Source organism: Rhinopithecus roxellana, chromosome 17, assembly GCF_007565055.1.
Source record: "Rhinopithecus roxellana isolate Shanxi Qingling chromosome 17, ASM756505v1, whole genome shotgun sequence".
Classification (NCBI taxonomy): domain Eukaryota; kingdom Metazoa; phylum Chordata; class Mammalia; order Primates; family Cercopithecidae; genus Rhinopithecus; species Rhinopithecus roxellana.
Window position 1 is genome coordinate 87,932,872 of NC_044565.1, and position 12,854 is coordinate 87,945,725.

Here is a 12,854-nt window from a genome sequence, read left to right on the forward strand (position 1 = left end):
GTAGACAGCAGAATGATGGTCACCAGAGGCTGAGGAGGGAAGTGGGAGTGGTGGAGATGAGAAAGTGGTTAGGGTTACAAAAATACAGTTTGATTAATAAGTTCTAATATTTGATAGTACAGTACAGAAATTATAGTTAATAATTTATTGTATACTTCAAAATAGCTAGAAGACTTGTAATATTCCTAACACAGAAAAGATGTTTCAAATGATGGGTATCCCAATCACCCTGATTTGATCATTACACATTGCATACAGGTATCAAAACATCGCATCTACCTGAAAAACACCTATCAATAAATAAAACAAAAACTCAGTTTAACCATACAACTGCCAAGAGACATCCCCCTACCCCCGCATTTCCCAAATCCCTTCTTTATCCTCTACCCAATACCCTACCCTCCTACCCTAACTGGCTTCCAGAATGTTAGCAATTAGGCCTTCACCTTCCAGAGGAATATGGAAATCTGGCAATCTCTAATGAAAAACCTAAGATTCTGATATCAAAAGTTTCCTCAAATGAGGCCGTGCCTGGTGGCTCACACCTGTAATCCCAGCACTTTGGGAGGCCAAGGATCACCTGAGGCCAGGAGTTCCAGACCAGCCTAACATGGCAAAACCCTGTCTCTACTAAAAATACAAAATTAGCCGGGCGTGGTGGTGCACACCTGTAATCCCAGTTACTCCAGAGTCTGGGGCAGGAGAATCGCTTGAACCTGTGAGGCAGAGGTTGCAGGGAGCTGAGATTGCACCACTGCACTCCAGCCTGGGTGACAAAGCAAGACTCCATCTCTGGGGGGCGGGGGGAAGGCCGGGCTGGGCGTGGTGGCTCAAGCCTGTAATCCCAGCACTTTGGGAGGCCAAGGCAGGGGGATCACAAGGTCAGCAGATCGAGACCATCTTGGCCAACATGGTGAAAACCGGTCTCTACCAAAATACAAAAAATTAGTCGGGCGTGGTGGCGCACACCTGTAGTCCCAGCTACTCAGGAGGCTGAGGCAGGGGAATCGCTTGAACCTGGGAGGTGGAAGTTGCAGTGAGCCGAGATCACGCCACTTCACTCCAGCCTGGCGATGGAGCAAGACTCCGTCTCAAAAAAAAAAAAAAAAGGGCCAAAAAGGGCTATACTTTATTCATTACAACATCCTTGCCTCACAATACTCAGCAAAAGCCTTGCACATATCAGCACTCACATGTTCACAAACTGCACAAATTCTCAGTGCTGAAATGCAATATGGTCCTTTAGTTCTTCAACTTCCCTGATACAGGCTGGTACATGAACTCAGTTTCATTCAAGATCATAATCACTCCTACTGACTTAGGAACTTAACCTCAACATTGTAATTTCATTGTCAATAATACAGCCCAGTCGTTCTCAAAGTGTAGTTCCCAAACCAGCAGCAGCATCACCACCTGGGAATTTGTTAAAAATGCAAATGCTCAGGTCTCCCCTCAGACCTACTCAAACAGAAATTCACCCAGTGAGATCCAATAGTCTGTGTTTAACAAGGCTTCCAGGTGATGCTGACACACTCAAGTATGAAAACCACTGAATTGGCTGGGTGCGGTGGCTCACACTTGTAATCCCAGCACTTGCAAGGCCGAGGTGTGTGGATCCCCTGAAGTCAAGAGTTCAAGACCAGCCTGGACAACATGGCAAAACCTTGTCTCTACTAAAAATACAAAAAATTAGCAGGGTGTGGCAGCAGACGCCTGTAATCCCAGCTACTCGGGAGGCTGAGGCAGGAGAACTGCTTGAACCTGGAAGGTGGAGGTTGCAGTGAGCCGAGATGGCACCACTACTCTCCAGCCTGGGCAACAAAGCAAGACTCCATCACAAAAAAGAAAGAAAAAGAAAAAAGAAAACCACTGAACTAAGCTAAAGGAAGGAAACAATTCAAAGTAAAGAAAAAAACTTTAGCCACAAAGATGTTCATTATTCAGCCTTGCCTTATTTTCAAGGACAAAAACCAGAATGAAGGTAAATTAGTAACTGTGAAATGGTTGGATGTTGTAACACTTCCAAAGACAGGGGAAAAAATATGTAACTATTTTAAATGTCCTTTACAAAAGGTTTTTAAGAACATGGCGCTGAGGGTGGTGGCTCGCGGCTGTAATCCCAGCACTTTGGGAGGCCAAGGTGAGAGAACTGCTTGACCCATGGAGTTCAAGACCAGCCTGGGCAATATGGTGAGACTCTCATTTCTCCAAAAAGTAAAAATAAAATTAGCCAGGCGTGGTGGCATGTGCTTGTAGTCTCAGTTACTCAGAAGGTTCAGGTAGGAGGATCGCTTGAGCCCAGGAGGTCAAGACTGCAGTGAGCCAAGATTGCACCACTGCCCTCCAGCCTGGGTGACAGAATGAGACCCTGTCTCAAAAATAAAAAAAGAAAAAATGAATGAATGAACGAACATAGAAAAATACATACGTTATAATGTTAAATATAGATTTCAGAAATATTCATATTGTATAATCTTAACTATGTATAAAAATAGGTCTAGAAAAAATAAGCATAAGACAGTAACATCATTGGTTATTTTGGGTATATTTTCTATAATAAGCACTTTTTAAATGTAGCTTGCTAAAGCACTTTAAAATAACTAATGCATTTCAACTGTAATTTATTCTCTTTTAATGACTGGATATCTCAAATTGGAGATTCTGAAGCCATTACAAACTATAGTAAAAATATTTCTTCCTTTGGAGCCAAACTGTAGCTACATACTACTGCTATTGTGTTTTCACTAACAAGTATCCTCTCTCGGGTACTCAATATTTTACTGCACTTCACTTCCAAAATTCTAACCATTAGTAATCTCAATTTTTTACAGCCTTTCCAACAGAATTTATATTTCTCCCCATTTCCCAAGAGTTTTTTTTTTATCTCTTATCCATATCCAATTCTCTCAATAAACTTAAGTATAAACCACCTGCTTCTTACAGTAGAGTTTATTACAGTTAATACCAGACACTGCCACACTGTCTATCTCAGCTCAGTGCCTGGCCATATACTTTTTTTTTTTTTTTGAGATGGAGTCTCACTCTGTGGTCAGGCTGGAATGCAGTGGCGTGATCTCAGCTTACTGCAACCTCTGCCTCCTGGGTTCAAGCGATTCCCCTGTATCAGTCTCCCAAGTAGCTGGGACTACAGGTGCACGCCACCATGCCCAGTTAATTTTTGTATTTTTAGTAGGGACAGGGTTTCACCATGTTGGCCAGGATGGTCTTGATCTCTTAACCTCGTGATCCACCCGCCTCAGCCTCCTAAAGTGCTGGGATTACAGGCGTGAGCCACCAAGTCCAGCCCGTATTCTCTCTTTAAAAAACTACAATGGCTGCCCACTTCTCTCTAGAATGAGAGCACCTTCCTTACTTTCTACAAATTGCCGCAGCAATCATCATTTTGTTATCTTTTTTATTTTTTGTCATCTGCTTTTTGTTTTTTGTAGTTTTTGCTATTTGTTGTTTTATGTGCTTTTGTTATCTTTTTCATCCCCCTTCCCCTCCTTTCTTGCACACACATTCTACACTTATTTTTTCTCTTTTCCACCAGACTCCATTTACTTGATTATTCAACAAATATTTATTAAGAAGCTCCTACCTTTCAGGCACTAAGGATACAACACAGAGAAAAAGAAATAGATTTCCGGTATTGTGACAATGAAGGAAAGACCAAAATTATTATAAAGTACATCACAGACCAAGACAGAAGTAGCCGCAGAAAGTTATGCACAGACACAGCAGGAGCATGATCCCTGCCTGCTGAGTCAAAGATGTTTTCCCAGGGAAACAGTTTTGAAGACCAAAAGGATGAAGCAGCACCCCAGAGAAGGAAAAGAAAGGAGAGGCTTTAAGTCAAGGGCATAACATATGGTGAAGTTCACAAAAAAACAGAACACAACACTTAAAGAAGTGAAAGCAACTCAAGGAGGCTGCAGTGCAGAGCAATACAGAGAGAATATGATGAGGTGTGAGGCTGGAGAGTCAGGCACAGGTCAGGTCATGGAGGACTATGGAAGGAAATCAGGCATTCTGGGTTTTGGATAACGGCAATAGCTGTAAGTTAAAAATTTCATTATGGGCCAGCTGTGGTGGCTCATGCCTGTCATCCCAGCACCTTGGGAGGTCAAGGTGGGCAGACCGCTTGGGCCCATGAGTTCAAGACAAGCCTGGGCAACAGAGAAAAACCCCGTCTCTACCAAAAACAAAAATAAAATAAAATACAAAAATTAGCCAGGCATGGTGGTGTACACCTGCAGTCCCAGCTGCTCAGGAGGTTGAGATGGGAGGATGGCTTGAGCTCAGGAGGCAGAGGTTGCAGTGAGCTGATATCGTGCCACTGCACTCCAGCCTAGGTGACGGGGCCAGATTATGTCTCAAAATCCAAAAAAAAAAAAGAGGGAGAAAGAGAAAGCCGAGGCGGGCGATCACTTGAGGTCAGGAGTTAGAGACCAGCCTGGCCAACGTGGCAAAACCCTGTCTCTGCTAAAAATACAAAATTAGCTGGGCATGGTAGCAGGTGCCTATAATGCCAGCTACTTGGGAGGCTGAGGCATGAGAAATCACTTGAATCCAGGATGTAAAGTTTGCAATGAGCCGAGATCACGCCACTGCACTCTAACCTGGGCGACACAGTGAGACTCCATCCCAAAGAAAAAGAAAGAAATTTCATAATGAATGCAGTGTGGAAAATGCGCTAGAGGGGAAGAAGACTGGAATGTAGGAAATCTGCTAGTAGGCTGCAAAGCAAACCAAGTAGAAACCACTAAAAGACTCCTAAGGTTGTGGCTCACTGTGATTTAAAAAAAAAAAAAAAAAAACAAGTGAGAGGGGCTGATATTGGGAGGCAATTGGATGCTGAAAGATTCTGGAGTTTTGAATGACAGAGCCTTGGGAAAAACAGAAATGAAAAAAAAGATTCTGGAGTTTCATATTCTATTTTGTTCCTTATATATAGTTGCAATTTCATTGCTCATTTACATAGGACTTCCTTTGCATTAAGTCATCATGTCTGCAGTTGTGTTACTGATGAGCCATATAGTGATTTTCAGCAGGGAGAGTAAATCTACGTAATCACAAGATTCTTAACACTGGCATCAGTGGTAAAAAGTAGCCAATACTTTGTTCCTTCTAAAGTTTTTCAAAGAAGAACAAAGAGAAAATCAGGCTTTCAGGCCTGTAACAAAATAGCCTTCTGGTTGTAGCTGTGGAGTTGCCTACAGAAGATCTGATAAACCTTCCACTCCCCCACTTCTATCTGAATTGTTTTATCTCTGGGATAAGCTTTTGTGGCCACTGACTTTAATGCACCGACGTAAAGTATACCCACATTTTCTTCAATAAGCCCAGAGCTGACATTTTTAAGCTCAAACTAATCGTAAAACTTTAAAAAATTATGTATATGGCAGGGCACAATGGCTCACACCTGAAATTCTAGCACTTTGGGAGGCCAAGGTAGGTGGATCACAAGGTGGAGAGTTCAAGACCAGCCTGGCCAACATGGTAAAACCCAGTCTCTACTAAAAATACAAAAATTAGCCAGGCATGTTGGCAGGACACCTGTAATCCCAGCTACTCAGGAGGTTGAGGCAGGAGACTCGCTTGAACCTGGGCGGCAAAGGTTGCAGTGAGTGAGCTGATATCGCACCACTGCACTCCAGCCTGGGCGACAGAGTGAGACTCCGTCTCAAAAACAAAAATTATGTATATAATTTTGTGTGTATATCAACACATATACACATATGTATAGTGGTATGTATATAACTGTCCCAAATGTATTTAAGAACAATGTAAATAAAGTGCTATATGAGAAGGTTCTGGAAACGTGTGGGTTTTTGTTTTGTTTTGTTTTTGAGACAGGGTCTCGCTCTGTTTACAGCCCAGGCTAGAGTGCAGGGCACAATCACCACTCACTGCAGACTCAACCTCCTGGGCATGAGCAATCCTCCGGGTGGCTGGGATCACAGGCACATGCCACCACACCTGGATAATTTTTGTATCTATTTTTTTGTAGAGACAAGGTCTTGTCATGTTGCCCAGGCTGGTCTCAAACACCTGGGCTCAAGTGATCCTTGCCCTTTAGCTTTCCAAAATGCTGAGATTACAGTTGTGAGCCACTGTGCCCGGCTTCTGGATTTTTTATATCAATTTCTTTTATTTTTGCAGCAAACTGCATTTTCCTAAAATACTACTTGCATGTGTACTGCAGAACCCCAAGGTACTCTGCTCACTCTTCACTGATCTGCTGCATAAAGTACAAAAAGTTCCCCCAAAAAGACACTATCAGTGTCATGCTCCTACTTCTGATATCAGAAATGGAAAACATAAACCCCATACTGCTGTGAGGTGTTTACTGTGTTTGTGCTAAGGATACAGAAGCCTTCCTCTTCAGCACTCCCCAAACACACAGGACAAGGAAGCAGGCCACGTGTAATAAGTGCCAGGTGCGGGTTGTTGGGACTAAGGAATGAGAAAAAGGGAGCAGTGCTCTCTGCTAGGCCAGGGACCCCAGAGCCTGGGAACTAAACAATTTTATGAATTTATACCAGTAAAGGAGGTTGGAGTATGAGCTGCTTCAACTAATTCCCTATCAAGAGCTCCTCAACAGACCCAGGACTTAACCTGAGCCAAGGCTCTTCAGCAAGACAAGTAACCAGGATGCAAGTTTCAGGTTAGGCAATGAGACAACTTCCACAATTACCAGCAGCCCTGCCTAGTCCCAGGCTAAACCTGTATCCGATACTCATTCTTTTTTTTTTTTTTTTAAGATGGAGTCTCATGGCCGGGCGCGGTGGCTCAAGCCTGTAATCCCAGCACTTTGGGAGGCCGAGACGGGCGGATCACGAGGTCAGGAGATCGAGACCATCCTGGCTAACACGGTGAAACCCCGTCTCTACTAAAAACTACAAAAAACTAGCTGGGCGACGTGGCGGCGCCTGTAGTCCCAGCTACTCAGGAGGCTGAGACAGGAGAATGGCGTGAACCCGGGAGGCGGAGCTTGCAGTGAGCTGAGATCCGGCCACAGCACTCCAGCCTGGGTGACAGAGCGAGACTCCGTCTCAAAACAAAAAAAAAAAAAAAAAAAAAAAAAGATGGAGTCTCCCTCTGCCACCCAGGCAGCATTGCAGTGGCTCAACCTCAGCACACTGCAACCTCCGCCTCCTGGGTTCAAGCGATTCTCCTGCCTCAGCCTCCCCAGTAGCTGGGCTTACAGGTACATGCCACCACGCCTGGCTAATTTTTGTATTTTTAGTAGAGACAGGTTTCACCACGTTGGTCAAGCTGGTCTTAAACTCCTGGTCTCAAGTCATCCACCGGCCTCAGCCTCCCAACGTGCTGGGATTACAGGCATATGCCACTGTGTCCAGCTACTCAATCTTGTAATCAAAAGAACAGGTAACTGGCAAAGACAGTGGTTCACGTCTCTAATCCCAGCACGTTGGGAGGCTGAGACAGGTGGATCACCAGAGGTCAGGAGTTCAACACCAGCCTGTCCAACATGGTGAAACCCTGTCTCTACTAAAAATACAAAAAAGGCCGGCTGCAGTGGCTCATACCTGTAATCCCAGCACTTTGGGGGACCGACGTGGGCGGATCACGAAGTCAGGAAATCAAGACCATCCTGGCTAACATGGTGAAACCACGTCTCTACTAAAAATACAAAAACAAAATTAACCGGGCGTGGTGGCGGGCGCCTGTAGTCCCAGCTACTCGGGAGGCTGAGGCGGCAGAATGGCGTGAACCCAGGAGGCAGAGTTTGCAGTGAGCCAAGATCGCACCACTGCACTCCAGCCTGGGTGACAGAGCAAGATTCCTTCACAAAAAAAAAAAAAAAAAAAAAAAAAACTTAGCCAGGTGTGGTGGCCGGCGCCTGTAATCCCAGCTACTTGGGAGGCTGAGGCACGAGAATCACTTGAACCTGGGAAGCGGAAGTTGCAGTGAGCCGAGATTGTGCCACCACACTCCAGCCTGGGTGACAGAGTGAGACTCCTTCTCAAAAAAAAAAAAAAGGGTAACTAATTTTGGACATGTTATATTTGAAGTGCCAAATGAGCAGCTGAATATGAGCTCCAGAGAATGAGTCTAGGTCAGAGATACATGTCTAGTCATTAGCAGAACACTGTCAAATGAAGTGAAACCAGTACAACTCATGTAACAACAACAACAACAACAACAACAAAAAAGGAAACGGGGGGAACAGAGAGATGCCCATTTCCTTGGCTGATTTTAGGAGTAAATAAAGAGATACAGATTGAGCATCCCTTATCCAAAATGCTTGAGACCAGAAATGTTTCATTCTTCAGAATTTTTAAAATTTTAAAATATTTGCATATACATAATGAGGTATCTTGGGGATGGGACCCAAATCTAAATATAAAATTCTTTATGTTTCATTTATTTATTTACTTTTTTTGAGACAGAGTCTCACTCTATCGCCCAGGCTGGAGTGCACTGGCCCGATCTCCGCTCACTGCAAGTTCCGCCTCTTGGGTATACGCTATTCTCCTGCCTCAGCCTCCCAAGCAGCTGGGACTACAGGCGCCTGCCAACACGCCTGGCTAACTTTTTGTATTTTTAGTAGAGACAGGGTTTCACAGTGTTAGCCAGGATGGTCTCGATCTCCTGACCTCATGATCCGCCCAGCTCGGCCTCCCAAAGTGCTGGGATTACAGGCGTGAGCCACCACGTACGGCCTCAACAATATTTTTAAGTAACTTTTTTTGCATGAAAAAAAGTCTGTGTACAATGAAGCATTCGAAAGCAAAGGTGTCACTGTCTCGGCCACCCACATATATAATCTGTGGTTTGGCATCACCATCATTCCTGACTGATTCTACATGCTACCAATAAGTAATCATTTTCTTATACCTATTCACACATAAGTAGTACACAGCAAAAAATATACCATTAATATGGTGAAAAAATCATTTGTTCGGGGTAATGTGTGGTGTCATGCCAGCACTCAAAAAGTTCCAAATTTTGGAGCATTTCAGATTAGGGATGTTCAACCCATATATGAAAAGCCCTTCATTTCACTTCCGTTACCTCAATGAAGCCCATTCCTGTCCTCCTTTCCTATCAATCTTTTACAGACTTTCTTCACATTACACTTCCAGCTGTACACATTTATATTCTCACAAAAGAAAATAGTGAAGGATCCAAAAATCAACCACAATTGGCCTTGGAGGAAACCTACATTTAATGTTCTAGGAAATCCTGTGAAAGTCAAAAGGATCTCTCCAGTTTCCCCATCACAATTCTCTGCTTAACTCCTCTCCTTTCTACTCTTGAAATACGGTTTTTCTCTTAGACTAGTATAAAACAGAGTTACATTAAATCTCCCTTGGAACAGTTAGGGCAGTTAAGCATTTAGGTTTCAAAGGAATGCAGCCAGTAAGCAAAATTAACATCAAAAGAGAAAGCCAGATGTCAAAATACTGAGTAAAATGGTGCTGTCAATAATGAAATCGGCACTGCAATATGGAGAATCCCCATGCCAATAACCTCAAGGTAAAATCAAAATACATGTTTCAGATATAAACTTTCTCATCCCTCATGGTGACCTGTATTTTTTCCTCCCACCCACTACATCCTCTTTTATTAAAAGTAACACAAAGGGAAAACAATTTTGAAATCAAAGTGAGACTTATACACCCCAGCTGCAACTTCAACAAGATATCATCATGACTAAGCTCTTATGACTCATAAGTTTCCTAAATTATGCAATTCATAACAGGTCAATTGAAATCATTTTTGGTGACCCATAGAGTACTCTAAAAGCCAGGCTTCAATTATTATGTATTTTTTGCCTTTCAGAAAAATGTTGTCATATGCCTAATCAATATTTAGTACTGCAGTATAGTAACATTTGTAGGACAATAGACACTAAAAAATAAATAATAAACCATGCTTTTCAACTGTGAAACTATTTGCTAGTCTTGACGAACTCAATCTAATGGTGGGGTTAAGTTAAGCAACAAATTATATCGTAAGCTGTCAAACAAACTGAAAAAAAAAGTCATTCTTCAAAAGAAAAATACCCACAAGGCCTATGTTCATCACTGAGTGAACCTGACAACTGACAGCACCTTCCTGAGACTCACTTTTCTTCCTCCTTTATTTGAAAACTAGACTTGATCTCTAAGGTTCATATCAGTCTCTAAGTCCTAATAGTCTCTAAGTTCCACCATCAGGAGTGCCCTTATCTTTCCTCTTCATCTACTTAACCTTAAAGTCTGGGCTCAAGTATCACCTCCTCCAGGAAGCTTCACTAAGCTTCCTAGGCTGGGTCCAGTGGCCCTTGGTGATAATACTTGCTATAATATACTCTAGCACTCTCCTCTTTGCCATTTTAGAAATGTCCTAAATGGATGTCTATTTCACTATGCCACAACCATTTGAAGATGGATATCGTCTGATCTTTGTATTTCCAATGCCACATATAATACTTAGCAGACAGTATGTGTTCTTCAAACACTTCGTTTAAAAAAACAAAAGGAAAGTCTATGCATTCTTCTGCACTTTGCAAATAAAAAACATACGGGCCAGGAGCAGTGGCTCGCCCCTGTAATCTCAGCACTCGGGGGGGCCCAAGCGGGCGGATCAGGAGGTCAAGAGTTAGAGACCAGCCATGCCAACATGGTGAAACCCTGTCTCTACTAAAAATACAAAAATTAGCCAGGCATGGTGGCACATGCCTGTAATTCCAGCTACTTAGGAGGCTGAGGCAGGAGAACTGTTTGAACTCGGGAGGCGGAGGTTGCAGTGAGCTGAGATCCTGCCACCGCACTTCAGCCTGAGCAACAGAGCAAGACTCTGTCTTGGAGGGGGAGAGGTCTAAAAAAACCTTACGATCTGCAAATGTTATGAATTGATCTAGAAAGTAATGTTTTTCTTTAAACTGTATGCTTCCTTAGGAGTCATGCAAACAACAGATTAATAATGTAAGTGAAACAGTTGTGTCAGGGTGGTGCAAATATAATTTTAACATCTCAAAATAGACATTTATTCTTTTTACTAACATTTATCCTTAAAATGAAGACCCTTACCCTATCCCTCCATCCTAACCACAACCCTACTTCAAAATGTCCTTCAATTTGTACTGACTTACCACTTCTCAGCACTTCCTAACTAGATCCCTTGCCTTACATGAGTCACTTGTAATCCATTTCAATCGGAAATAATCATAAGGCAGCTGTACAAGTGATAACACTCTCAACACCTTTAATATCCATATCAATCCATTACAATTTCTGTCCACTAAATACAAAGAAAAAAATACTACACGTTATCATGGTGAAATTTGGGGACCAGTATAACCATGCAAGCCTACAATTTCACACTGGGAAAACATCATTTCACACTTTATTACTACTAATCAAAGTGTCTTACATGTCAATTTTTGGAAGATAAAAGGATCTTAAAATACACTAAAAGTTCACACAAACTTACTTCCACCAAAGTTCAGATCCCTTAATGCATGTCCATCTTTAAAATCCAATCTCTCTGGAAAATCTAATGAAATAGGAACCCTATACTTTCTAGCCTCTAAACTGATCAAACTCGTCATTCCTGATAATTTCTTTGTTTAAAAGTGCAAGGAAAGCGTTCACAGTGGCAGCATCACGAGTTGGCTTAGCAGGTTTCCGCCTTCCCCCATCTCCCAAGCACCTCCAATAAGCTACAATTGAAATAACCAAGAACGTGCTTAGGATGTTCGCAAAAACACAACTCTTAAGACTCCAACTCCAATCTCCGCCTCCCAACCAGATTACTGCATAAGTACCTCCTACAGCAGAAATTCTAGTTCCCTCCTCAGAGGACCAGGAAGAAATCTGGAGCTTTGGGCCCTTCCTTTCTGCCTCTGGTAGAAACACACAACACTAGATTTGTTCCTTACTAAGGCAGGAACCCTGACCACATCTCCCTCTCCAAACAAGATCCAGCCGCCCCACTCCTTACCGCTTTCCCAACACCCTCCCCAAACACAAACCTAGGGAGCAAACCCCTCTCAGGCGCTCAGTCACTACATGGAGCCCGTCCAGTAGCCCTTTCCCACTCAGAGATAGGCCCATCTCCTTTATTCTTTCCCCAAACTCCGAGAGCCACACCCCCTTCTACCCTGAAAGCTTAGGGACGCGCCACCGTCGCGAATACCCCGCCCCCAAACACCTGATAGACCCAGCTCCCCTGCTCTTCCCTCCAACGAGCGCTCCATGAGCCGCCTAAGCCAACTCGCCTGGGTCTTTACCGAGTCTCTGGTGGGGGACGAAGCCCGGGTCGTCCGGAGGTCGCGGCGCCAGCACGAAAGGAACCACGCTGGTCAGGAATAGGAGAGACTGCCTCATGTTCCCGGCCCGGCTACCGGCTCCACCTCTCTGGGCAGCCTTCGCCTGACGGGGGTTCGGAAAACTGCTCACATCGGGGGAGGACGGGATCCGCCCGGCCTGGCCCCTCAAACCTCTTTTCCCTCCCGCGCCGCCTACTGGGAAGATTCTACCGCCAGGATCGACGCCCCCGGAAGTGCAGGTGGCGTTACCAGAGGCCGGCTCAGCCCGCTTCCGGCCGCTGCTGTTCCCCCACACCACCCACAGCCGGAAGCCGGCCGCCGCGCGGCATCACGGGAGGCTCCGCTTGCCACGCCCCATGCCGGTGCGCCGCGGGTCTCTGTGGTCGGCTGCCGCGTTCGGCCCCGCCCGTGGCGTCCAGCTGGGGCTCGCCCGGCGCCTTACTGGACGCAGACGTAGACCTCCCAACTCCACCCAGTCCGGCGTGGCCTTTGTCCCCGGGTGACCGCGGATTGGGGAGGCGGGAGATAGCGAGCAGGCCTTCAGTCGCGTCTGCCACCTCCTTTG

General features: G+C 44.5%; 1 protein-coding gene across 2 annotated transcripts in view; it reads right to left on the minus strand.

Moving 5' to 3' along the window:
- Nucleotides 1-12,574, minus strand: part of ADAM17 (ADAM metallopeptidase domain 17) — a 69,541-nt gene extending 56,967 nt beyond the window's left edge. The window contains exon 1 of one of the 2 annotated variants that reach the window (XM_030920468.1): nucleotides 12,239-12,574. In XM_030920468.1, coding sequence (XP_030776328.1) covers nucleotides 12,239-12,347 — 109 coding nt within the window. In that variant the 5' untranslated portion in view covers nucleotides 12,348-12,574. The remainder of the gene's footprint in view (nucleotides 1-12,238) is intronic. The other variant, XM_010379684.2, reaches the window with a different exon arrangement.
- Between the last annotated feature and the right edge of the window lie 280 nt (nucleotides 12,575-12,854).